This window comes from Sinocyclocheilus grahami, unplaced genomic scaffold (assembly GCF_001515645.1).
Source record: "Sinocyclocheilus grahami isolate Dianchi unplaced genomic scaffold, SAMN03320097.WGS_v1.1 scaffold280.1, whole genome shotgun sequence".
NCBI classification, from domain to species: domain Eukaryota; kingdom Metazoa; phylum Chordata; class Actinopteri; order Cypriniformes; family Cyprinidae; genus Sinocyclocheilus; species Sinocyclocheilus grahami.
In genome coordinates, this window is record NW_015505459.1 from 289,911 (window position 1) to 316,867 (window position 26,957).

The 26,957-nt window shown below is 37.3% G+C and overlaps 2 protein-coding genes across 3 annotated transcripts; both read left to right on the plus strand.

The window, feature by feature from the left end:
• The first annotated feature begins 147 nt into the window (after positions 1–147).
• Positions 148–5,184, plus strand: LOC107600239 (ras-related protein Rab-31-like). The gene is made up of 7 exons (XM_016292083.1): positions 148–152; positions 700–715; positions 1,077–1,156; positions 1,618–1,699; positions 3,716–3,787; positions 4,305–4,411; positions 5,061–5,184. Exons 1-7 carry the CDS (start codon positions 148–150, stop codon positions 5,182–5,184), a joined length of 486 nt encoding a protein of 161 aa, XP_016147569.1.
• Positions 5,185–17,286: 12,102 nt separating this feature from the next.
• LOC107600185 (C2 calcium-dependent domain-containing protein 4C-like) lies at positions 17,287–24,489 on the plus strand. 2 transcript variants are annotated; one of them, XM_016292011.1, is made up of 2 exons: positions 17,287–17,504; positions 19,325–24,489. In XM_016292011.1, the coding sequence occupies exon 2, from the start codon at positions 19,362–19,364 to the stop codon at positions 20,625–20,627; it is 1,266 nt and encodes a 421-aa protein (XP_016147497.1). In that variant the 5' UTR covers positions 17,287–17,504; positions 19,325–19,361; the 3' UTR covers positions 20,628–24,489. The 2 variants fall into 2 exon arrangements, with proteins under 2 accessions (XP_016147497.1, XP_016147498.1); XM_016292012.1 differs by lacking the exon at positions 17,287–17,504 and adding an exon at positions 19,183–19,235.
• The last annotated feature ends 2,468 nt before the right edge of the window (positions 24,490–26,957 follow it).

The following is a 26,957-nucleotide window of genomic DNA, read 5'->3' on the forward strand; positions in this document are numbered from 1 at the left end:
TTACATGGAATACCCTAGCTGTAACCAACTGTGATTTAAAGATCGTAATGAATTATTGATTGAAATTAACCTAAAGTTAAAGACATTTTATGCCAAATTGGATTTAAAATGCATTCCAAGATGATAACCAATGTGATTAAAGCAAACATGATGTAATGAATCCAAATTACAACAATGCAGCATACAAAAGTTTAAAACACTTATTCACTAGAAACTGAAGGTCAAGTTAAAGGGAGAGTTCACCCAAAAATGAAAATGTGATGTTTATCTGCTTACCCCCAGGGCATCCGAGATGTAGGTGACTTCAGTAGAACACAAATTATGATTTTTAACTCCAGCCGTTGCAGTCTATCAGTCTTATAATGCATGGCAATGGTAACAAAATCTATGAGAGTAAAAAAACCTCACGCACCGGATGCCGACCGGATGCCGTGCGCGCGCCCAAAGACAGTTGGACATAGTTGTGTATTAGCGGTAAAAACTGATATAAATACTGTTCGGTTTCTGGCACAAACCGATCGTTTCGTGTCTTAGGACATCAATGTGTCGTCACGAGCCACAGGGTTTAATTTGGATTTGTCTGTGCATGTTTTTTTTACTCTCATAGATTTTGTTACCATTGCCATGCATTATAAGACTGATAGACTGCAACGGTTGGAGTTAAAAATCATCATTTGTGTTCTACTGAAGAAACTACATCTTGGATGCCCCGGGGGTAAGCAGATAAACATCACATTTTCATTTTTGGGTAAACTATCCCTTTAAGTGCTTTGTGGATATGGTATTTTGTACAGCATGATGTAGTCATATGCTGTGTGTTATGGCAAAAGTATGTCATCCAGGTATTTTCTACATACAGAGGTGTTTATTCCATACAGTGTACAGTATGCATACTTCAGAAATTACATATTGCAGAAAAAAAAACATGAAATCTCAAATTCCTAATGTCCACATCATTTGATCTAGGTCTATAATAGTCTAAAGTCATGTGTCATACAGCGAAAGACATTTAAACATTGATCATATATTTGATATTTCACGATGTTTCAGTGCTTTTGTTTTTCTCATAATCACAGGACACAGGCGTGGGGAAATCAAGTATCGTGTGTCGATTCGTTCAAGATCACTTTGACCACAACATCAGTCCAACGATAGGGTAGGTGCATCTGGTGAGGTGAAGAAATCACATCCGTCAACTCATCTAGAGGAGGAAGAATGTGTTTCTAAATATACCTTCATGAGTCAAACCAACAGTTTTGAACAGCTGATTCAGAGTCAGTTCAGTTGTTTCCTCTCAGTTTTGTTTACATCAGCACATGCTGATTTCTCTCGGTTAGGTTACTCATTACACTTGGACAAAAGAATATTTTTAGCTTTGCACAATTTGCACTTAAACTTTTTTTTCTTCATATTTTAGTCATGGTCACTGTGATGTAATTTCCTCCTTGAATGAAGACTGTGTTACACAGTTTATATACATGTATACTATTTAAAAAACAAATTAATGTCTTAATATATATATGAATGAATATTATATTTTTTTTTTTATCAAAATTGTATTTATTATTATTATCATCAAATCATATGTTTATCATTATAATATAATCTGTTTTTCAGTGCTTCTTTTTTAACTAAGACTGTCCCCTGTGGAAATGAACTTCACAAGTTTCTGATTTGGGACACTGCAGGGCAGGAGCGAGTGAGTGAATTTTTATTTTGTTTTATTTATTTAGAAATTTGAGCTTCGGTATATGAAACTTTTACTTATGTATGCATTAGTTCATTTTTATTTCATCTGAGATGGTCTTTTTTAATGTCATAATTCTGCATGTTTATTTGAAGATCTTTGAGCAGATTCGCCCATCCACTTCTATCTCATGCAACCCGAACAGAGTTTATTAGCTAAAAACACTCCATCCCATGATTCCATAGCATTCAGCTTCTGTTTTCCACCCACATATACACACACAGGTTTAACATGTTTGGATTCTTGTAAGTGTATCTGTGCCCCTTAACTCACAACCTAAATCAATAGTTCATTTATTCGTTTATTTCTGTTTGGAACACCTTGTGAGTGAGTAAAGGATGACAAAAGTTTATTTTTTGGATGAACTCTCCCTTTAACACAAGATTAAACGATGCAAGATGATTCTAAGTCAAACCTCTGTGTCACATTTGACATCACAGTTGTTATTTAGAGAAATCACATTTCATTTCCAACACACACACTTAAGAGTTCACTGAAGGTGTGACTCATCGGGTGTGTGTGAGTTTGGGAAGTGCTGGCATGACTTTGTGTGCACGTCTGTATGTTCAGTATTACTGTCTGTTCAGATCACTCGGAAAATATGTGTCTCCTTTTGAACTTTACATCATCTTCTGTATAGCACATCTCCTGCACCACAAGTCATCCGAATATGCTTTATTAAAACAATACTACAGTAGCTACATGGTTTTTTTTTTTTTTTAAGGGGTCATCGGATGCTACATGCACTTTTACAAGTTGTTTGAACTGAAATGTGAAAGTGACCCATACTCGGAATTAGTGCTCTGCATTTATCCCATCCAAAGTGCACACACACAGCAGTGAACACACACACACCGTGAACACACACCTGGAGCAGTGGGCAGCCTTTTTTTTTTTTCCTGCGGCGCCTGGGGAGCAGTTGGGGGTTCGGTGCCTTGCTCAAGGGCACCTAGGGCGCTGTACATTCACTCCCCCTACCTACAATCCCTGCCGGTACGAGACTCGAACCAACAACCTTGGGTTACGAGTCCGACTCTCTAACCATTAGACCACCCTATAATGATAAAAATCCACCCAGTGTTTTTTTTTTTTTAATCTACTAAAATATTTACCCCTTTCTCAAATTGAGCCGATCTCAGATGCCTGTCTGTGTGACGTCACAAAAACAGGCCCCTCCCACGATAGTTTGATTGACAGTAGTGTTTCAGCACAGACTGGACTGGTGTCTTACCTTAGACCCGCCCTGAGTGACTGTCATCAGTCCGCCATTGTTTCACCGCCGGAGCAGATGTAGACAAGAATGACTCCTAAGCGATTGAGGTGTTCTGTTGTTGGATGTAATAATGAACATAGCAGTCGTCATTTACTCCCGACATCTGAGCCGCTGAAGACGCAGTGAATCACGTTTGTTTTTGAAGGGAAAAACAAACGCGCCCCCGATCTACCTAAATGCGTCTATGTTCGCGCGAATCATTCGCGATCCAGCTTTACCTCCAAGTAGTGAGTATAAGGTTTTTTAATGAATCTTTGCAAATCGCCTTTCCTAACAATGTGCTAATCAGCAAGTTTCACGATGAATGCGGCTAAAGTAAACAGTCCCTCAGAGAGCAGCTCGGAAGAGAGGGCCGGGGTCAGCAGAGCTCATTAACATTTAAAGGAAAATACTACAAAACGGCTTGCTCTGAAAAGAGCTGTTTTTGACAGGGTAAAAAAGGTGTTTTTTACACTACCATTGAGAAATTTTAACCAAACTATGTTACAGACTTTTCATTAAGACCCTAAAGAATCATATCATCTTGTGGAAAATGGGCGTCCGATGACCCCTTAAAGAAATTGTGAGTGGTGTTTTCCTCTGCAAAACTTGATAGAAGTCTCTAACCCCATGTAAGAGCAAAAGTAATAGAGATGCTTGCCTTTATCTTAATCTTTAAAAGCTCCCAACATTAACAAAATGTTATTTTTCTGCAGTTTCATTCGTTGGCTCCCATGTATTACAGGGGCTCTGCAGCGGCCGTCGTTGTTTACGACATCACAAAGCTTGTAAGTTGTATTATAGTATGCTTGTGCAATTCATTTTCAAGTTGCTTCTATTTAAAAAGCATGCTTAACTGTGTTTAAGGTGCAGTATACTGAAATGTGTCATTTTGTGTGTATTTGTTTATAATCATGGGAGAAATTAAGAAGTTTTGAAAGAAAAATCACAAATGAGATCCTGCCTATATATCAGTTGTTTCTCAGAAAGCAATGAGATTGAATGGAGATTAAACTGATTTCACATCAATGTCTCAAACACTGCTCAAAATTTTCAAAACAAAAGTCAGAGATGACAGTATGAATATTTCTCTTCAAATTCATCCAAGATCAAATGATCTGAGCTGCTATCCACGTTTTCTAACTGGTATCCTCAATTTTATAGCTCTACACTCTTACTGGATGACAATTACTGATTCATTGTCGTCTATTTCATTTGATCTCCTGTGGAATTTCAGAAGCACCTGAGACAAAGTTGATACTTAAATGAAATGTATGTGTATTGTGATGTGTCTGGTGTCTACAGGACTCTTTCCAGACGTTAAAGAAGTGGGTGAAGGAGCTGAAGGAACACGGGCCGGAGCATATAGTCGTGGCTATAGCAGGAAATAAAACCGATCTGGGTGATATCAGGTTTAAACCCTCTTCCTCTTTCTGAAAATGTATTAATTTCTTAACAAAACCTGCAGCCGCTCAGCTTATATTTTCATATTTCTTACGTCTTATGTGATCATTTTACATGAAATCAAAATTGCACATTAAGAGCAAATCAAATTCATCAAGATTTTCATAACTAATGTTCACAACTTCATAATTAAAACGTAGCAACTTGCTATCCAGTCAATACCTAAAGTATAAACACATGTCCTGCTTTTACATTGTGGTGGTTAAAGATGGCCTGCGAATGCTGTTTCTCTTTATTATTAGAGTTTAATTTAAGCTTTTTCAGTTCTGAGAAACTTGGACTCGCCACATCTCAATGGCAGCAAACTGCACCTTCAATGATAGTTTTGCTGAGACCGTGTCACTGTTAATTAAGCCTTTTCCATTTAGAATTTTTCAATCACTTTTCCCTCGTAATTTTCCCAAATATCTGCCGTTGCGTCTGTATAATTATTTGACATTTGCAGGCAGTCCAGTGCTCGTTTACCACAATCCCCTCTGATGTTTGTGTCACTCATGTCCTCAATTGATCACGTTCCTCAGGCTAAGCAAACACTCGATGATTTCTGTGAGTGAGCTGATCGTTTATTAATATTCAGTGGGGTTTTTTTTATTCTAGGGAAGTTCCAACTAAAGAGGCAAAAGATTTTGCAGAGTCCATTGCAGCCATATTTATGGAGACCAGTGCCAGAAATGCAGTAAACATAGAGGAGCTGTTTCAGAAAATCAGTAAGTATCACTAAGACTAAGACCTGGCCCACAGCACTACAGCGTATAGTGATTTGTTAGTCGCATCTTCTCCCTCATTCTCTGTCATTTTCCAGCTATTTTACAAAGCGTTCTCAAGTCAGTATGGAGGTTTATTTCTTGCAAATTAAGTTTACATATTTTTCCCATGGTTTTTAAGCAGAATTCAGAGAGAAAAAAAGTCAAAATTGCAATAAAAAAAAAACAATTACAAGACATAAATTTTACATACAAAACACACTATGTTCATTAACTGCACTATCATAGCAAGATTTTTTTTTATTTTTTATTATTACATACATTTTTACATTTTTATTTTGTAATCAGCAAGGACCCATTCATTTGATCAAACATGACAGTAAAGATATTATAATGTTACAAAAGACTTATATTTCAAATAAATGTTGTTCTTTTAGACTTTTTTGTTCTTTAAAGAATACTGAAAAAATTTAATGAACTATTACTGACCCCAAGGTTTTGCACGGTAGTGTACATTTATTATTAATATACAAACCCGATTCCAAAAAAGTTGGGACACTGTACAAATTGTGAATAAAAACAGAATGCAATGATGTGGAAGTTTCAAATTTCAATATTTTATTCAGAATACAACATAGATGACATATCAAATGTTTATAAAAAAAACAATTACAAGACATAAATTTTACATACAAAACACACTATGTTCATTAACTGCACTATCATAGCAAGATTTTGTTTTTTTTTATTATTACATACATTTTTACATTTTTATTTTGTAATCAGCAAGGACCCATTCATTTGATCAAACATGACAGTAAAGATATTATAATGTTACAAAAGACTTATATTTCAAATAAATGTTCTTTTAGACTTTTTTGTTCTTTAAAGAATACTGAAAAAATTTAATGAACTATTACTGACCCCAAGGTTTTGCACGGTAGTGTACATTTATTATTAATATACAAACCCGATTCCAAAAAAGTTGGGACACTGTACAAATTGTGAATAAAAACAGAATGCAATGATGTGGAAGTTTCAAATTTCAATATTTTATTCAGAATACAACATAGATGACATATCAAATGTTTAAACTGAGAAAATGTATCATTTTAAGGGAAAAATAAGTTGATTTTAAATTTCATGGCATCAACACATCTCAAAAAAGCTGGGACAAGGCCATGTTTACCACTGTGTGGCATCTTCTTTTTATAACAGTCTGCAAACGTCTGGGGACTGAGGAGACAAGTTGCTCAAGTTTAGGAATAGGAATGTTGTCCCATTCTTGTCTAATACAGGCTTCTAGTTGCTCAACTGTCTTAGGTCTTCTTTATCGCATTTTCCTCTTTATGATGCGCCAAATGTTTTCTATGGGTGAAAGATCTGGACTGCAGGCTGGCCATTTCAGTAATATGTCATTTTTGTAATTGCACAGAGTAATTGTTTTTATTTTAATAATTAATTATACGGACACTGTAAAATAAAGTGTTGTCAATTTATTCATCCTAAAAATAATGGTTAAAACTGTGGTTATTGGTTAAAATGTAAAACATCAATGTAGAATTTTTACCTTTATTAAATGACAAAATGAGGAAACCAGCCACCAGGAGGCACAATTGGCTTTAAAGTAAACGCACGTTTTGTTAGTTCTTCTGCAAACCTCTGCTTACCTGTTGCTGTCAGTGTTAAAAAGTCTCAACTGTTCATATTTTTCCCACTAAAATGTCTGAGGTTGGTGATTTTTTTCAATTTGGAACTGAGAAAAATCTGTTCATCTGTTAAACAGGTACACTTGTTATCTGATCAGATAGTTTGCAAGTAAAACAAACCATTACTATGTTAATTTCCCTAAAAAGTTTAAACACTGATTCTGTGGCACTTTCTCTCAGCCAGTGGTGTGAGTTACAGGTATCAGTTCGGCTGACCTTTCGCACACGGGGATCGTGCCGATGGTTGGGTCATTATTTTTGCAATTCCATTTGGTGACACTAGTGTTTCGGAAATTACACACTTCACCTTTAAGGCTAAAAGCAGGGTAATTGTGCGCTCTTACATAACCAGCCTACCTTGGTGTGGTCGTGAGTGGATTGATTGCCTGTCCTGTACAGTAGTTTATCATTTTAGTAACCAGAATGATCTTTTCTGTCAGTCACAGCTGGCAAAATCACACTTGTATCACATGCAGCGCTGGTTCTCCTCTAACAGTTATGTTTTTTGTTCATAAATAATCACAGTCATTATTGACAAAGCATCACATGTAATTTAACATTTAATATATCTAATTATATCTCCTTTCTAAGTGTGAATTCACATGGATGCCTTAACCTAGCAAATTCAGTCTGAATCATAACAGCTAGACGAGATCTGGTGATAATGGTCATTTTCAGTTAAGCATTTTGTAAATAACTTTATATTTGTATTTTTAAATCTACCTTTTCTTAGTTAACTTAATGTTTCCCTTATGTGATGTGACAATGGTATCAAACACATTTTGTACCGGAAGTTGTCAATAAACTACAAATGCAGTATGCTTAAAATATTATTGCATATGTTCTTCGTATTTAATTGTTTTGATTTACTGTATGAGTATTCCTACAGATTTGGACAGTGCTGAAGATGTAATAGTTTTGGAAGATAAAAATCACAGTATTTAGTGTTGTGGTCATATCTAAAGGTTACAGTACGACGGGTTTTATAAATCCCAAAGGAGCAATTTAGCACATAGGCAGCTATAGCGGTCAAATTTTTTTCTTCTTCAAGCGAACTGCGGGTCTAAACGTTTCGACACTGTTACTGTGTCTCAGCAGTAGTCTTTCCAGAGCAAGATATCTGATTCGAATAAGTGTTTTTTTGTTTTTTTTGTTAGTTATTTAAAATTTAAATTTCTTACAATATTACCAGTTTTATTGTACTATTGATGAAATAATGCAGCCTTGATGAGCTTCTTTCAAAACCCCAGATTTTGAATAGTAGTGTAAATACATACATACATAGTCTATGTCTGCAAAACTAGCTTCAAAGGTTTTAGGATACTGCAAAATATCAGTTCAGTCAAGTGTGTCCAAATTTTTGACTGACAGGTTAAGATGAATGTGTTGCAAATGCTGGTTCATGTTGTTTTTAACAAGCATCAACAGCACTATTAAAATGTTCAAATGGTACCAGTTCCAACCACCACACAGAAAAAAAAACACTTAACCGAATCAGATATTTTGCTCTGGAAAGACTACTGCTGAGATACAGTAACAGTTTGGACACGCTTGACTGAACTGATATTTTGCAGTATCCTAAAACCTTTGAAGCTAGTTTTGCAGACATAGACTATGTATGTATATACACTACTATATATATATATGTATATACAAAATCTGGGGTTTTGAAAGAAGCTCATCAAGGCTGCATTTATTTCAAAGGGAAGTCGTGGCCTAATGGTTAGAGATTGGCCCCAAGGTTGCAGGTTCGAGTCTCGTACCGGCAGGGATTGTAGGTGGGGGGAGTGAATGTACAGCGCTCTCTTCCACCTTCAATACCACGACTGAGGTGCCCTTGAGCAAGGCACCGAACCCCCAACTGCTCCCCAGACGCCGCGACATAAATGGCTGCCCACTGCTCTGGGTGTGTGTTCACAATGTGTGTGTGTTCGCTGCTGTGCACTTTGGATGGGATAAATGCAGAGCACTAATTCCGAGTATGGGTCACATCACTTTCCATTTCATATGTCACGTCACTTTCACTTTTTCATCAATAGTACATTAAAACTGGTAATATTGTAAGAAATTAAAATGTAAAATAACTGTTTTGTATTGTAATATATTTTAAAATGTAATTTATTCCTGATGCAAAGCTGAATTTTTAGCATCATTACTCCAGTCTTTAGACTCCAGTCACATTATCCTTTAGAAATAATTTGAATATGCTGATTTGCAGCTCAAGAAATATTTCTTAATAATATTTTTGTGGAAACTGCTATTTTTTATTTTCAGGACTCTTTGATAAATAGAAAGTTTAAAATAGCATTTATTTGAAATAGAAATCTTTTGCGACATTATAAATGTCACTTTTAATCAATTTAACGCCTCCTTTCTGAATAAAAGTATTAATTTCTTTACAATTAAATTAAATCTTCCTGACCCCAATCCTTTGAACAGTAGTGTATGCATAAATATATTTGTGTATATATTAATGTATTTGTTATCTTTATTTATATGGATGAACTGGACAAAGTAATGAAGATCAAACAAGTGTACAGCATACATGAATATATGAACTTTTGACAACATGAACATGAACTTTTCTGCAGCTTTCTACATGTACATCATTCAGGGTTTCTTTGAGGTGAATGGTATTTAAATCACACCATTGGTGGTACCTCAGGGTTCAGTGCTAGGTCCTCATCTCTTTACAATTTACACACACATCACTGGCTCCTGGCACATTAATTTTTACATATCACTGCTGCACTGACAACATAAAATTCTACTTCACTTTTTGCACCTTGCTATATGGATGCTAGAGTGTTTTGAGTGGTTGCTAGTTGGTTGCTTACTGACCCAAGTCAAAGTATATATGCAATTCTGGTGTCTAGATATGGCTCAGCTCCCTTCTTCAAAGCTTATGGTATTTTTCCTGTTTTATCATCCGCCTTGGAAATGGTAAGTCCAAACCTCAGAAAAGTAATTGCACACCTCAACAAGCTATACAATTTGAGGTTTCATGTTTTTAGCACAAATTGTGTAGCACGGAACAAACAAACAACAGCAAAGATTTTAGGCTTAGTAAGTGCCACTAATTAAGACTCTTACCATCTTGTTTGTCACATCACAGTAGAAGACAACAAGTATTTTCTTTTATACGCTCTTATAAATAAAGCTTCTTTATTGGCATTTATGGTTCCATGCAGAAGCTTTAACAACCATGGAATCTTTCCATTCTATCTTTATAGTGGAAAAAGTTCTTTAGGCTGTTAATGTTATGCACAAAAATGGTTCTTTTAACACTTGTTCACTGCTAGGTGTGGTATCTAAATCACCCCAATGGGGTACCTCAGGGTTCGGTGCTTGGTCCTCTTCTCTTTACAATTTCCAAACACATCACTGGGTCTCAGGCACATGAATTTATACATATTACTGCTGCACTGACAACATAAAACTAGTTTTTGTTATATGGTTGCTAGTGTGTTTTTAATGGCTGCTTACTGACCCAAGTCAAAGTCTATACGAGTATTTCCTTATACACATTCTTATGGTTCCATGAAGAAGCTTTAACAATCATGAAATCTTTGCATTCCTCGATCCTTTATAGTGGCAAGGTTCTTTAGATTATTAAAATATTCTGCAAAAAAATGGTTCTTCTACGAACTGTTCACTGAAGGGTTCTTTTCTTTGAGGAACTCAGAATGGTCCTTTTTGTGGCATCACTGCGAGAAACGCATTTTGGAACCTTTATTTTTAAGAGCTTCATTTATTTCCATTCTGATTTTCTGTGCCGTGATATTGTGTTTGCGACATCTGCTGGGTCAGTGCTGTGTCAAGCACAACTCGATCAGATGTTCAAGGATTGTTTTGATTAGGAACCTTTGGAAAGCCCTTGAAAAGAAAGGAAATGGGCGCACTCTTCTTGCTTCCTATAGCTTCAGCCAGGAAAATAAAGGCTTTTGTTCTGTGCAGATTACTCCTTAAGCTCAGCTAACTCTCTGGCTGAACCTGCAGACCCTCTTTCATCTCTGTAATACCTGAGTGACCTTTGTGATGGCCAGAGGTGACGCAGGTGTTCTTGGCCGGTGGGTGTTTGTGACAGGTTGACGTTGGGGTTTATTACGCTCGTCTCCACACTTCTCCTTGTGTTTAACAGATCCACGTGCGGACGCCCACTGCTTGCCTGGACTTTCTCACTGATGAGACAAGTGGGCGATTCAAGAGAGGAGAGCGGAACAAAATAACTTGTGGCCAAATGTCAGTAAATCGTGTAGCCCGCATCACCATGGGAACGAGCTGGGAAGAGACAACAACAGCGGCGGTGGACCGGGAACCAGGTTTTTCACTGCGCCGTGTCTGGTTTTCTGAGATGATCTTTTTATTCTTTCACAGAGGTTCAGATGTTATTGTCATGCGCGCTTTGACTCTTTTTCTACCTCACAAAGCCCCTGGAAAATGGCTCTATTTTAGTCGGAGCCCTGCTTTTAGAAGAATCTCACTGAATGAGTGTGATTTTGAGTCTTTGCACACCGGCGTGAATGGGTGTTAGTATAGCACTGTGTGCCATATGGCAATAATCATTTTATCTCTGTCATTGTAGGCACGTTCTGTAGATGTATGTGGAAGCAGAGGTTTTTCGTCTTCTCCTCCTCCTCCTCCTGCTCCCAGAGTTCAACTGAGTTCAGTAAGTGTGAGAATGACCCGACAGAGATCATTAGACCTGTTGTTGTTAAAATATCATACCGTGACATTTTCTCAAACACGTTTGGTGGCTCCTGCTCTTGTTAAAATAAAGTTTCCCAAATGAGGAGAACAAGTTCCCGTGATGCCTCCTGTAAATCAGGGGTCAGCGGTATTGTCTTAAACAACACTGAATTTGAAGCTTTAATGTTTCCTGTTATGTTAAAAGTTTGATAAAGCAGCTTGTTTTTGAGCTTTTTTATTTATAGAAACTGGGAGTGTCAGTACATATTAAATTGATTAAGCACGGCTATTTTTGTGATTCTAGAATTAGAATTCTGTATATTCTTGAATAAAACAATAGTTCATCATAATTACTATTATTAATGCAGTAAGATGGGGGTTAATATATTTAATTAGATTTTTTTTCCATATTTTAAAAAATAGCATTAGCAAACATGAACATACAGTGAGTAGTGTATATTTTACAGCATTTATTCATCTTTGTTAATTAAATAGAATTATGTGTATGTGTCTATACACATACATAGTTTATTTATTTATTTTTTACATTTTAAGTATTTTGTTTCTTTTAATATAACTAAATATCTTTTTAAATAATCCTTCCAACCAACTCAGTCCATTTTAAAGGAACATTGGGGTTTGGACACAAGTTAAAGTCTACTGGCAGAACTTGCAAGCATGCATGTAGCATGTATTGTATGTAGCATGCATACAAAAAACAAGTGTCTACAAAAGTGTCATACATTGGAAGTCTGGGATGTGCAACACTTACGATGAATGTTTGTTCGTTTTTACAAGCTGAGAAATTAATTTAAATTATTTTCAACCATTCTGCTGACGCTGTAGAGCTCAACTGGTATTGAACAGAAGTTGAAGTTCTTAATTAAAAAAATCTTTATACAGTATCTGTACATATATAACAACGTACATTTATGCATTTGACAGATCCAAAAATTATCCAAAATTACTTACATTGCACTTAATGTTTACATTTGATCAGTTCATACATGGGAATCAAACTCATGACTTTTCTGTTGCTAGTGCCATGTTCTACATGCTATACTGTGTAAGCCACAGAATACTGATTTAAAGAATGTATGATGTTAAAACAATATATATATATATATATAAATGCAAATGTTTACTTGTCCACAAAACAAAATTCAAGCATTTAAACATAGGCCTTTAGATAATCTTTAAAGATTATAATAGATTCAGATTTATAATCGATACATATTAGAACAGGTTTTGTCCAACCTGGAGATGGCAGAGAAAACTGGCTTTAGATTCTAATTAAATTTCTCAAAAAAGCATTGATTTACTTTACACTTAATAAGATTTAATTTGTTAACGTTAGTTTGGATGAACTAACAATGAACAGTACTTCTACAGCATTTATTAATCTTAGCCATCTTAATTTTACCCTTTTACAAACACATTTTTAAAATCTAAAGTTCTGTGTGTTAACATTAGATAATGCACTATCAACTGACATTAACAACAAACAATTGTTTAATTTATGATGACACAACTTTCATAAAAGAAGATATTTGAAATGTGTTTGTTTGTGTATTCTGAACGATTTCTTTAAAAGTGATATATCTACAGTGATATCACTGCAAAGTGGCAGCAAAAAAAAAAAACGTAACTCTTGATGCACAAATTAAGTGTAAAAACATAACAACGTGTCCATATTTGGATATATCTGAATTGGTCTGAAGCCATTACCCTCTCTGTGATGATAGACTTCAGATCTGTAAACACTATCATCAGCGCAGAATGGGCCGCAGTTGGACACCAGCTTTTGTTTTGTGGATGATTATCTCAGATGTGCATAATACTTTCTGCAGATAAAAGAACAGTCTATAATTAATATCTAAACCCCCTCATTGTTTCATAGAGAGAGATACTGTGGGCAAAGCCACCAACCGGCTTTTGCAAGCTCATCTGCGCATTTGTATGCACATGATGAAGACTTTTTAGATGATGGAATAGAAATGAAAGCATACTTGCGTGACAGTAGCTCAGCCCATGATGCATCCTGGGAAATAAGAGTGAATGTGATCATCGCTGTACTTTCATAGCCATAATGCTCCTCACCTCTCCAGGCAATTAGTTAATTGCATTTTAATGTTAAGCCCAGACAGCAGATGAGAGACAGACAGAGAGAGAGATGGAGAGAGGCTAATAAAACAGCATACCTGGGGATGTGGTGTTGAACACAATTTGTGTTTTGCATTAAAAAGGAGAACGACACATTTCTCTACTCAAGATCATTTAAATAGATGCATGTATTAATTACTCACATGGTTCCGAATTTCATTTTCTGCTGTTTTGGTTGTTTTGTATTGATTTTAGATGAATAGTTAAAGGAATAGTTCACCCAGAAATGAAGATGTACTCACCCTGAGGCCATCCAAGATGTAGGTGTGTTTGTTTCTTCATCAGAACAGATTTATAGAAATTCAGCTTTACATCACTTGCTCACCATTGGATCCTCTGCAGTGAATGGGTGCCGTCAGAATGAGAGTCTAAACAGCTGATAATAACATCTAAAGTTCTGTGTGTTAACATTAGATAATGCACTATCAACTGACATTAACAACAAACAATTGTTTAATTTATGATGACACAACTTTCATAAAAGAAGATATTTGAAATGTGTTTGTTTGTGTATTCTGAACGATTTCTTTAAAAGTGATATATCTACAGTGATATCACTGCAAAGTGGCAGCAAAAAAAAAAAACGTAACTCTTGATGCACAAATTAAGTGTAAAAACATAACAACGTGTCCATATTTGGATATATCTGAATTGGTCTGAAGCCATTACCCTCTCTGTGATGATAGACTTCAGATCTGTAAACACTATCATCAGCGCAGAATGGGCCGCAGTTGGACTCCAGCTTTTGTTTTGTGGATGATTATCTCAGATGTGCATAATACTTTCTGCAGATAAAAGAACAGTCTATAATTAATATCTAAACCCCCTCATTGTTTCATAGAGAGAGATACTGTGGGCAAAGCCACCAACCGGCTTTTGCAAGCTCATCTGCGCATTTGTATGCACATGATGAAGACTTTTTAGATGATGGAATAGAAATGAAAGCATACTTGCGTGACAGTAGCTCAGCCCATGATGCATCCTGGGAAATAAGAGTGAATGTGATCATCGCTGTACTTTCATAGCCATAATGCTCCTCACCTCTCCAGGCAATTAGTTAATTGCATTTTAATGTTAAGCCCAGACAGCAGATGAGAGACAGACAGAGAGAGAGATGGAGAGAGGCTAATAAAACAGCATACCTGGGGATGTGGTGTTGAACACAATTTGTGTTTTGCATTAAAAAGGAGAACGACACATTTCTCTACTCAAGATCATTTAAATAGATGCATGTATTAATTACTCACATGGTTCCGAATTTCATTTTCTGCTGTTTTGGTTGTTTTGTATTGATTTTAGATGAATAGTTAAAGGAATAGTTCACCCAGAAATGAAGATGTACTCACCCTGAGGCCATCCAAGATGTAGGTGTGTTTGTTTCTTCATCAGAACAGATTTATAGAAATTCAGCTTTACATCACTTGCTCACCATTGGATCCTCTGCAGTGAATGGGTGCCGTCAGAATGAGAGTCTAAACAGCTGATAATAACATCATAATAATCCACACCACTCCATTCAATCAGTTAACATCTTAAAACAAAGTTAACAGTGTTTTAACTTTAAATAGTCATTTCTGACCAAAATACGAGTCCATAATTCATACTTCCTCCTGTGTAAAGTCCATCTCCTGTTGTCCTCTCACATCGATATCCACCCATGGCTTTGTTTAGAACTGTTTTAGCTTGTAAACAGTGCTTGATTTGTGTGTATTTCTCTCCTGATTCAGACCATATGACTGGAGAAAGAAATATTATGGATAGAGGACACGCATTTTAACTGGAAGTGACAGTTTTAACTTTAAAATTGTCTTGATGAATTTGTTTATTACAGACATGCAGCTGGAGTGGTGTGGATTATTGTGATGTTTTTATCAGCTGTTTGGACTCTCATTCTGACGGCACCCATTCACTGCAGGGGATCCACTTGGTGGGCAAGTGATGCAGTAGTGCTAGATTTCTCCAAATCTTAAAACTCATCTACATCTTGGATAGCCTGACGGTAAGTGCATTTGCAGAAAATGTTCTTTCTTGTGGGAACTATCTGAGCCAATATGTAATAATATAAATAATTTAGGATTTAAAAGATGTCATAATGTTTCGTTGTTTCTTTCTTAACATGTGAGCTAGACATACTTTTACATGCACAAACCTGAAACTCTACAGCTATATTTAAATCTGGGGAAAAGATTGTATGTCTGCTGTGACTTTAACATGCGTTTTCTCCAATTAGCTGACTTTTGGAAAAGTTGTGCATGAACAATATGGGTGTGCGTTTCCATAGTCCTCTCTCCAAGTTTCCAGGGAAACAGCAGATCAGAGAGCAGTAAATCAAACACAATTATACATCATCTCAGAGCACTATTTCATTCAAAATGCTTCTCTCTCACTGGCCAGCTATAAGATTCCACCAGTTGTGAATAATAGACAAAAAAAGGTTTAATTGATGAGGCGCTTTGAACGGTGCCTGTTGCCCGCTCACAGTTATCCATGCATCATGATTTCCCTGACAGAGAGATGCGGTTTTCCTGTACGATAATTGGTACACTGCCTATTTCTGATTGATTCAATCATGTTATTTTCTGCTGTATGCATACTATGTGAAGTATATAATGCATGTGCTCCTTATTTAGTAATGTTTTGGACTTGTAAACGGTGCTTGATCTGTGCATATCACTCCTAATTCACACAAGGCAAATTTTTAACAGCTGTAGAAAGCAATATTATGGGCGCTTAAGGATATTTTAGCTGAAAGCAATGGTTTGAAGTAAAAAAAAAACGTCTTGATGGATTTCTTTCTTACAAACAAGCAGCTTTTGGCTTCACTAGACATTAATTGATTGATTGGAGTAGTGTGGATTGCTTGTGGATTATTGTGATGTTTTTATCAGCTGTTTGGACTCTCATTCCGTAGAGGAGAAACAATAATCAGAATCAGAATCAGAAGAGCTTTATTACCAAGTATGTTTACACACACAAGGAATTTGACTTGACGACAGGAGCTTCCAGTGTAGAAGAATGTACAAACATAGTGCAGACATACATGATAGTGTAGACATACATAGGAATAACACAGTAGGGATGTAATATAAAACTAATATAATAAAAAAAAATAGAAAAATTGAATAATGTACTATATACAGAAATAGAAGTATAGGAAAAAATGTAATTGTTTAGATAAATGTACAGATATGTTTATTAGTGTGCAGATATGTTATTTACAACGTGTGCAGTTTAATATAAATATACTATGTTAGTTGTGATGGACGATGTATAATTATGAAAGCTTAATTGTTAAGACTGAGTATAGCCTGTGGGGAAAAAAACTGTTCTTGTGCCTGGCTGTTCTTGAGGTCAGTGCGTACAGTATGTGGAAAATAATGTGTTTTTTGAACCTTAAACCGCATAAACACATTTCATTACACCAAATACACCAAATAATGTTCTTTTTAGCAGCATGTGACCCCTTTAAATAGAATGCATAACATACATGTAGTATTTAGTAAGCAGTCTGTTCTGTTCCTGCTATACTCCTTAAGTAGTGGGCAGTATACAGAAGGCTGTAAACAGTGCAGTAAGCATTACTCTAGTATTCTATTCTGAACTCACTGACGGACTGCGAGTAATTCCAGAGTGGTGCGCGCGCGCACGGTGCGCTATTAAAGCCTCGAGTAGACGGGCATTGCCAACAGAGCGTTCTGTCCTGGAGTGAGACGAGCAACAACTCATGGACTGAAGCGAGGACGCTTACTTCAGATCCCGACCACAAACCACTTCACGTAAGCTCAACTGCAACAGGTTTTTAATACAGGAGGAGCTTTGGGAAAGTTTAAATGCATGCATATATTCATTATATATTAATATATTTAATTGCATATGTATATAAAACTATTTATCGGAGCTAAATACCTGAGTATCAAACTATTGCTCATTATAATGTGTTGTGGAATGTGAACCGCTGTTCGTAATGATTGTCAAATAAGGTTTTTGCGAATAGTAGCCTAGTAACATAACATAAAATGCCATCTGCTGAACATTTTTCTCTCTCAAAAATATACCAGGTCCGCCAAAGTACGCTATTTTATGAAAAATGGAACGTAATTAACACTTACAAAAAATATGGTAGACTTTCTTGGAAGTACCTTCCTACACTGCTTGTAGGAGATCCCATATTCATTTATTAAAGTTTGAATTATTAGAAAATATATTTATATTATCTGTAGCCTATGTAGCTATATTTTGAAAGAGATCATCATCAATCATTTCACATTTGCATGCAAAGTCTCTCAAGTGTGCCAGTTTAGACGATGCAGGTGTTTGTTTAAATAGACAGCGCCTGATATTATGAATAGGATTTACTTTTGAACAAATAAAGTCCCCCTTTGCAGCTCCGTCTCACTGTTGGGCTTCTGCAGTCACAGAGCAAATGCTGCGCAGTCCGTATTTCACATCACAGTGTGCTGCGGTCTCCACACGTTAAACACTGACCTGAAGTGCAGCTGTTGCGCAGAGGACTCTTTCAGTGGGGAAAAGATCCATGCATCAAGTGTATGGAGAAATTACCTAATAGCGAAGGTATTTTCAGCGTTTATAGAGCCAGGGACTCGCACCAAGAGAAAAAAAAGTCCATTTTTATAATAACTTTCATTAAAATGATTAACAAAAAATACTTTGTAAATTGCTTTTGATGCTATTAGAAAAATGTTCAGTCTTTCAGGTCACTTACAAAAAAATGTATGATTGTTTTTTCAGTTAAAATATTTAATATGACTTCATTTGGTTATACCAATAAAATAATTGTTATGGGTCAGATCAGGAAGAAATAACTCACTAAGGTGCACAGATTAATTTTTTACAGTGCAGAAACGTCATTAAATCTCTCAGTCTCTTTAATATAACCTCATTGTAAACCCAATTCAGTACCTTCACAGACCCCCAGGTGTCCACAGACCTCTGCTTGAAAATCCTGGTAATAGAAAGTAAAAACTGTATACTCAAATGTGTGGTAGGATATTGTGATATTGGAAATACAACAAAAATCAATATCGAAATATTTAGGTAGTACTTAATGCAATAACGTCTAAACCTACTAGGTTTTATTGAAGTCAAAAATAAAATGTAGTATGCCTGAATTAATCTGAATTGCAGAAGAAAAATATTAATTTTAAGATGAGAAAAGGGAGAAATAGCTCATTAAGATTTTTTTTATACAGAGTACCTGTACTTACAGTTAATAAAATGCACACATAGTGTTCATTGGCTTTTTGAAACCATCTGTGTACATTCTGCATATATTTCTTATGTAAATAAACTTTGCGGTTTGAATGTGTAATGAAAGCATGATGCTGAGTGTATGTTGAGCCACGAGGTGACAGTGTACAATTGATAACGGAAAAGGAGACGGGTGTCAGCTGTCTCTAACAATTGCTTTTTAGTGTTAGCAATGTGTTAACAGTGTCAGAATCTCCCAAGAATCCATTGGGTGACAGTGTACCCAAAGCAGCAAGGAGGTAGACGGAATTCAGTTCGTATTTGCATTCATGAATCGCAGGTGTCGGTGTGAGTTGATGATATTTCGTCTCGTTCTCTGTGCCCATAGGGTGCAATTGTACATCTCTTCCAGACCCCGCAGAGAGATGTGGCTGCTGGAAAAGATCCGCGGTTCAGTGGAGGGAAATGTTCTCCGGCAGGGAGACTCGGCTGACAAACAGAGCAAAGCCCCAACCTACAGCAACGTCCTCACCCCTGACAAGATTCCAGACTTCTTTATTCCGCCCAAATTGGTGTGCTGCCCCCCAGAAGAGGAGACGCCGGAAATGAAGCCAAAAAACGGGCTCCATTCTTCCACGTCCGAGCAGACCATATGCTGCAAGATGCCACAGGGCAGTCCGCGTAGCCCGCGCCTCATTAATAAGCTGGCTGGAGACACCAAGAACTTGCTCAAAGCTGCAAACCGCCACATCATCCAGGTTGAGAGCGCAGATGACTTGGTGGTCGGGGAAGTGGGCGACCTCAACACAAACGCTGACCCCCAGTCCCAGACGGCCATGTCCTTGCCCTATGTACCCAAAGCGCAAACCTCCTACGGTTTCGCTACGCTCATGGAAAGTCCTCACACGAGACGTAAAGAGTCCCTCTTCCATAGCGACCCCACAAGTCCGCTCACCTCGCCCAACACCCAACGCAAGTCGCAGGGCAACCACTTAAACCCCAGTGACTGTAACACCTCCCATTCCAACCCCTACCGGTACTTCAGCGGAGGGGAGAGCGACACTTGCTCCTCAGCCGAGTCCTCCCCGTTCAACTCCCCTCTGTTGTCCCGTTCCGCATCCCTCCTCAAGATGTTCACCCACGAAACCCAAGTCAAAGTGTCCCGGGCCAAGCGCTCCTTCGGCCGGCACAGCTCTCTCTCCACAGATGAGTGCAGCTCTGTGGAGACCAGTCCGAACATTCAGAGGCGCCTCCGTTGCCCTCCTTCTCCAGCATTCCGAGGACGGAAACACGGAGGCAACATGGATCGCTTCACACAGCACACCGTCAACCTCCACAAGGGAGGAACTCTACGCATCTGCACAGACTACGACATCGACGCCTCCAGGCTTCACATCCGAGTGCTGGCGGCCGAGGCTCTCTACGATAAGCAGTACGATGCGAAGAGCATCAACTGTTGCGTAGCTCTGTACCTGAACCCGGGAAAGCTCCAGAAACAGCGGAGCACCATCATCAAGAATAGCCGCAACCCTGTCTTCAACGAGGACTTCTACTTTGACTCCCTTCCGGCTGTGCAGGTGAAAAACCTCGCCATCAAGATGAAGGTAGTCAACAAAGGCACCAGTCTAAAGAGAAATACCTTATTGGGAGAGAGGGAGGTACCCCTGAAAGAGTTGCTTTCTGGGATCTAGAGGTCAGATTTTGTCCTCCAGACACACCAATGCGGTCTTCACCTAACAGAACCAGACAAGGAAATATCCCAGCTTTGAGTCCTCAAAGTGATTTGGTCCCTTTGGTTGCAGAACTCTCCAACTAACTGTGTGCAGCTTCCCAACATGTTTACCAGCAGTGAGAGTGAATGGATGTACAGTACTGTATGTGTGAGATATTCTGTAAATTTGGTCCATGAGTGTACAGGCATGCTTTGATTGTGTACATGTGAGTTCCCAGGGTTTGTGTTTGTTGAGACCAATGTCTTCTTGATTCCAGACCCTGCTGGGTCTCACTGTTGGAGACACAGATAGATAAAACAGCTCCCCATCCACATGGCATATCTTGACAACAAAAGCACATTATTGTAGACTGACGCTTTGAAGTCACTTAAGGCCAGATGCAAATGCATGCTTCATCAGCCGTTTGAGCCTTAAAATGACGAGGATGACAAATATATATTTGTCCCCCATATTGATATAATAACAGTGTTTTGCCTTATGCCTCTTTAATTCCGCTCTTGAGACTGACATTTCTCTCAATCTCACTGTAAAACTGGACTTTTTATGTTTTTTTTTCTTTTTGAACGCTGAATCTGTGCAGTTAAAAACACCTTCAGCCTTACTGAGTGACAAGCTGCTCACTTTGAGTGACACTGAACTTTTTAGAGAGGGCGTGATTCATGATTGGACAAAGCATATGACATTATCATGAATGTCAAGACAATGTGATTTCTGTAAATAGAAGGCTCTTTTAAATCTGCTTCTGTGTAGCTGCATCTGAAATCACTCCCTATTCCCTATAATGTTGACTAAATATTACGCAGTTTGGAGAAAGAGTTCAAAATACTACTGGAAACAAATGTGCCAAAAATTACCATGGTATTACCATGGTTTTTTGGACATGCTTGTGACAATGCTATGACATTTTTTGCAGTTACTTGGATTGGCATGGGTTCTTGGGCATGTACCATAGTTTTGACATTTACCATGGTGATTTATATGAAAATGGTAACCGTGCAGTATCATAGTATATGTCAGAGTATTGTAGTATTACGATACCTGATCTAATACCATTGCTTTACCATGGTAATATCATCTTTTTTTGGGCATGTACTGTGGAAATACCTTGCTTTTGGACAAGTACCATGCTGATACCATAAAGTACCATATTTGCATGGCAGTCTATACCCTTATTTTTTCACATGGCCCAAAGTTTTGGACATGTAACCTGAATATATCATAGTATTCTTTGAAGTACCATGATACTGTGTATATCAAAATTTACCATGGTACTGTTTTTGCAAGGGATATGCTAGTAACCAAAAGTTGCACAGGTTAAACTGTTATACCGAGGCTATGCTAACATACACAATGCTTGCAAAGAAGTTTCTTCAGAACAACAACGTATGTGTTGACGTTTCTAAAGAACATTAACAGTGCCCACTAGTGCCATTTTAGCTTAAATCTCAGGTTAGGGAACATATTGCATTTTCGTATGTGTGCACTTTAACACGTTGTTGACTTGCAACAGTTTATGGTGCATTGTAGGTATCGTTTAGTAACGTATAAAATTGTTCAATAAGATGTGGGATATCCCCCAGGAAATATGGAGTTTTTTCATACAGCGTTTATGTTCAGAAAGTGTTCAGATGATTATTCTTGTATTAAATATGTGCACAGAGTTTTGGCATGTTTATAGTAGATGTGTTTGTAGATGTTTTCCAATGGGAGCAGTTGCATGGCAAAAATGTTCAAGCCCACATGTTTTCTTTTCTATTGTTATTGAGTCAGATCGTGAACATGTAAGATATAAGCTCACATCTTTTCTTCACGTCATCCCCTGTATTGGATCCACAGCACTAACACTATTTTGTATATTGTACTTGATACTCATTTTTACCACAGAGCACAACAATGTCTGTACATTTTTCCCCCAATTTTGGACATGTATTTTTCTCATTCATTTTCTCCACTGGTAATTTGACAAAAAGGTGTTAAATAATAATAGGCTGAAATGAAAAGTCTGTCTTGAAAGGTTTATATCTTACAGTTAAAAACCTGAAAATTTATTTTCACCTCACCCTAAGGTTTCACTTAAATGCTGTTGATTAAAGCCGAGTCAGATAAATTTGGAGTTTAAAATTGTATAAGACACTGTAATGCGTCATACATGGCAAGCTCTTTGTTTGACCTAAAGAGTGTTCGGTAATATTCCCGAGAGCTCTTCAATCAGGTTGCCACACTCTTCGGTTCTTGAGTGGATTCACACAATTGCACCGCTATTAGAAGTGAGACAGATTGTCTTGCAGTTCTGGCTTCAGCTCAAGGTAACACATCTGTGTGTTTCTGATTAATCATTTGCATATCCTTAAGGGTGAAGTGTGTAATTTATGTGTCACATGCGACACCAAATGGAATTGCAACTAGTTTTTCATGTTTTGTTTTTCCAATGGAACGTGAGTGATTTCCTTGTGCAAAAGTTCCTAAGGAGTTATTGTTGGTTGCCACCTCTGAAATTCGTTTCAGAGGCTTTTGATTGAAGATTATTAAGAGTTTTTTTTTTTTTGAGTAACATGCAGATGAATCATGCACAATAAAGTTGCAGTCACAGTAGCAAAATTTTGCATGCAAAAATTGGCCCATTGTCTATTGTCAGTAGTGTAGCAGTGCATGAAGTGCAACTCACTTTCAAACCAAACATCTTTCCGGTGGTCAACGTGGCAAAAGTGTACGATTACCTTTAACCTGTTGTGAAATCTTCATGCCTAAATCTTTCATCCACATGCAAAATTCCCTTTTAAAATGGCTTGATTTTGACTGCAAAAATTCAAAACCTTAAAACTCAGAAAGTGCAGTAAGAAAACAGTCAGTTTTCATTTCTTCTTGACTTCTATTGCTCTTTTAGATTTAGTTTCATGATATAGCACTTGGCATGCATTTGAATGATCAGTTTTAGTGCTAAACCGTCTTTAAATGCAATTATTTTGTCATTTCCGTTTTCCATTGATTTGTACCTGTTGAGTTACCATCTTTCATCTTTCATTGAAAGCACTTCCATGTCACTTTTGCCAAGCTGAAAACATGTACTAGATATTAAAGGGGGAAAAAAAGCACTTTGACCAAACGGTCCGCAATTACATGAATCACCCCATAGGTGCTTCATGTGAATTTTTCTCCACTATATACTTCCAGGGTACAATGATTCATTTATTACATTATTTCCATTTCTATTTTCAGCGCTCTTTCAAAAAGGCCAAATTAGATTTCCCATCAGAGCCACGTAGAAAACAGAAAGCCTTATTCCTGTCAGAGACCGAGCTCTTTTTGATTGGCAGAGAATTCAAATTAGAAGATGAGAAATAGATTCCAGAAGGGATTCAATATGGGGGGTGTTAAATCACATTCATTTCCGTAACCATCTTCCTGTACGTGAGATTAAAGTGTCTCGCACTTGTGTTTCGGATAATTAATGGAAAATGAAGTGCCTATCCACTGTACTTGATTCCCGTTCCTTCCCTGAGCCCGTCACCAGCCGCAGCGTTCCTATGCATGTGTACATAAACACCCCTCACCTGTGATGTGCCGTTTCAAACCCGGAAATCAGCATTCCTAAATAGTGTGGTGTTTCGGCTTGTTGTTATTCTGAAGACGGATGTGGTTTTGATGAGATGCACTGTCGTCATGCTGTTTATTTTTGTTTGTTTGTTTTAGCTTCTTTCCAGTGATTTATGCTCTCTCTGTATATCTTATTCTTTTCCAGACTGATTTTCTGTTCATAACTTTACTGGGATCGTGCTATGGCTTTGTCTATTTTCGTACTTTGCTCAATAAAAGTTGTGTAGATGGTATACAACGATTGATCTCTGTCCTTTAACAGTCCAGAATGTTTGTGGAGAGGTGAAAATGATTTTGTGTATTTTCAGCTTTGTGTGCACAGTTTCTAGCACACATGCATATTTGTATAGACACTTGCATACACATACAATATCAGCAGCATCTAAAACATGAGAATGTTAATGTATTTGGTCTTGGCGGAATAGATCTGCTACGCTGCTGCGGCAGAGCAAGTATCGAGACTTGCTACTGCCAATACATCCACAACATGCTGCTGTAAGCATGTAAGAAATACTGCTGCTGCACATATAACACATATGAATAACCCCCATATAGTGTACATGAATCACCCCGTAGCAGATCTATACAGGTGGAGCTGGGGAATGTGGAGAGTTTCTGAAGTGCACTGCAAACTGCTACAGCAAACAAAAGCCAGGTATTTGAATATTGAGCAGTAAGCTCATTGGCTACCGATACAGAAGAGAACCAATCAGCTGCCATGTGACAATGATGTCGCCAGGTCAGCTTAAGCTAGACCTATCGGACTGTGCCATCTAGAGTTTCATGCCAGAACTCTGTATTTGTCTGGAAAGCTCTACAGAAAGAGTGCAAATTACATTACTTTTATAAGTCCCATCTGGATTTCATTTATATAGGAATTTTCCATTAAAAAGGTCATTATCAGACAAAGTTTCTCCATCTTTTATTGCTAAATGAGAGTTGCACTATGGCACTGTGTATTAAACTCAAACACCTGCATTACAAATTCCCTCAATTCCAATTCTAACCTGATTTTAATGGATTTGTAATATTTCTAATAATAATATAGTAATAGTAATATTTCTAGAAATGTCCGGCCCAATGTACAGTGTTCAAATGAAATAATTTTCTGTAATGATTTTTCACCGTTACAATTTAGAATATGCATATTGAAGGAAATGTTCGCAAACTTTAATGTAAAAGGTACTGGTAATTGTGGTGGTTTTATGATTTAACAATTGCTGAGATGTTAAAATGTAATGCTATACATGCAAAAGCCTACAAAAAGTGGAAGAGACCACTGCAAAATGTGGTAACTGTTGACAGCAGCATAGATGATTATCTAATCAAATAAGAAAATCTTTCTTTAGAACATCAGTACGTTCTGTCTGAGCCTGAGAAATCATAATTGGACACATTATGTGTTCTGGGTTTGTGTCCAAATGGCAGATTTGTTGTTTGTGTCTCCAGGTGTGCTGCCGAAACATCTGAAGATGCGGTTTATGGTGAAATAACAAAAATGTGTACTTTGCGATCAAAAAAGTAGGTTTGCATGCATGCGATCTGATGGCAAAAAACCTAAATTTTGGTTTCATCACACCGTAAAACCTTCTTGCATCTGCTTCAGTCTCCAACAGATCTTCTGGCAAACCATATCTGAGATGTCAGATGGCATCTTTGACAGCAGCTTTTCTTTGCTGCCGTCCTATAAACCTGTGGCTGGAGAAACACCTGAGATGCTTGCAGCTCCTTCAGATTTGTCATTGGTTTCTCAGTGGCCTCCCATGCTTGGTCAGTTTTTGAGCATGTCTTGCTTTTGGTACATTTATAATTGTAATCAAGACAACTCTTTACATTACTGATTGGGATTACTGTACATATAGAAGTATAGTTCAGTTAATAAATTCTGAGGTCTGATTTATACAGACAAATGGTTTTATGCTTTGCTGAATGAAAAGTGTTTTCTTTTCCAGTGCGAGTCTCCAGCAAGCGGAACAACGAATTGTGCTGTGTTATCTTCTTATGTGAGAATCTCTGGTTAGCAAGGTCAAGTTGTTTTTGTGAAATTGCAGCTGGTCTTTGTTGTCTGTAAAGGAAACTTTCCCACTTTAGTGCTTCTTGATTCTGTACTACGGTCTAGCTTTTCACACTGTACAGTCATTGGAACAGTTTGGAGAAATTTCATCACTTGCTCATCAATGGATCCTCCGCAGTGAATGGGTGCCGTCAGAATGCAAACAGCTGATAAAAACATCACCCACAAGTAATCCACACCACTCCTGCCCATCAATTAACATCTTTTGAAGCGAAAATCTGCATGTTTGAATGAAACAAATCCATCATTAAGACAATTTTAACTTTTCAACTTCTGGCTAACATTTCTCCATGACTATTCTGACGGAGAAACAAGCTTATCTACATCTTGGAATTCTTTCAATAAGATTGTATTATTATTATTATTATTGACCTTCTTTGCACACACACACACAAACATACAGAGAGAGAGAGAGAGCTGTGCTAACATAAACCAGTGTATGTAAACAGATAGGCTTGTTTTTTATTTGTATAAGGATTTTGTATTTCCATAGGTTAATGTTTTGGACAGATGCATTTGCATTTATTTCACTGGCAGCCTATTTTATCAAAGTGACTTATAAAACAGTGCTTAAATTGTTCTGTTAAATCAATTAGGAGCACAATATACAAAGAAAATGA

Coding starts and splice junctions, on each gene's coding strand:
- LOC107600239 (XM_016292083.1), top strand. Junction 1,700..3,715: donor ACACTGCAGGGCAGGAGCGA/GTGAGTGAATTT, acceptor ATTTTTCTGCAG/TTTCATTCGTTGGCTCCCAT. Junction 3,788..4,304: donor TTTACGACATCACAAAGCTT/GTAAGTTGTATT, acceptor TGGTGTCTACAG/GACTCTTTCCAGACGTTAAA.
- LOC107600185 (XM_016292011.1), top strand. CDS start 19,362: ATGTGGCTGCTGGAAAAGATCCGCGGTTCAGTGGAGGGAAATGTTCTC.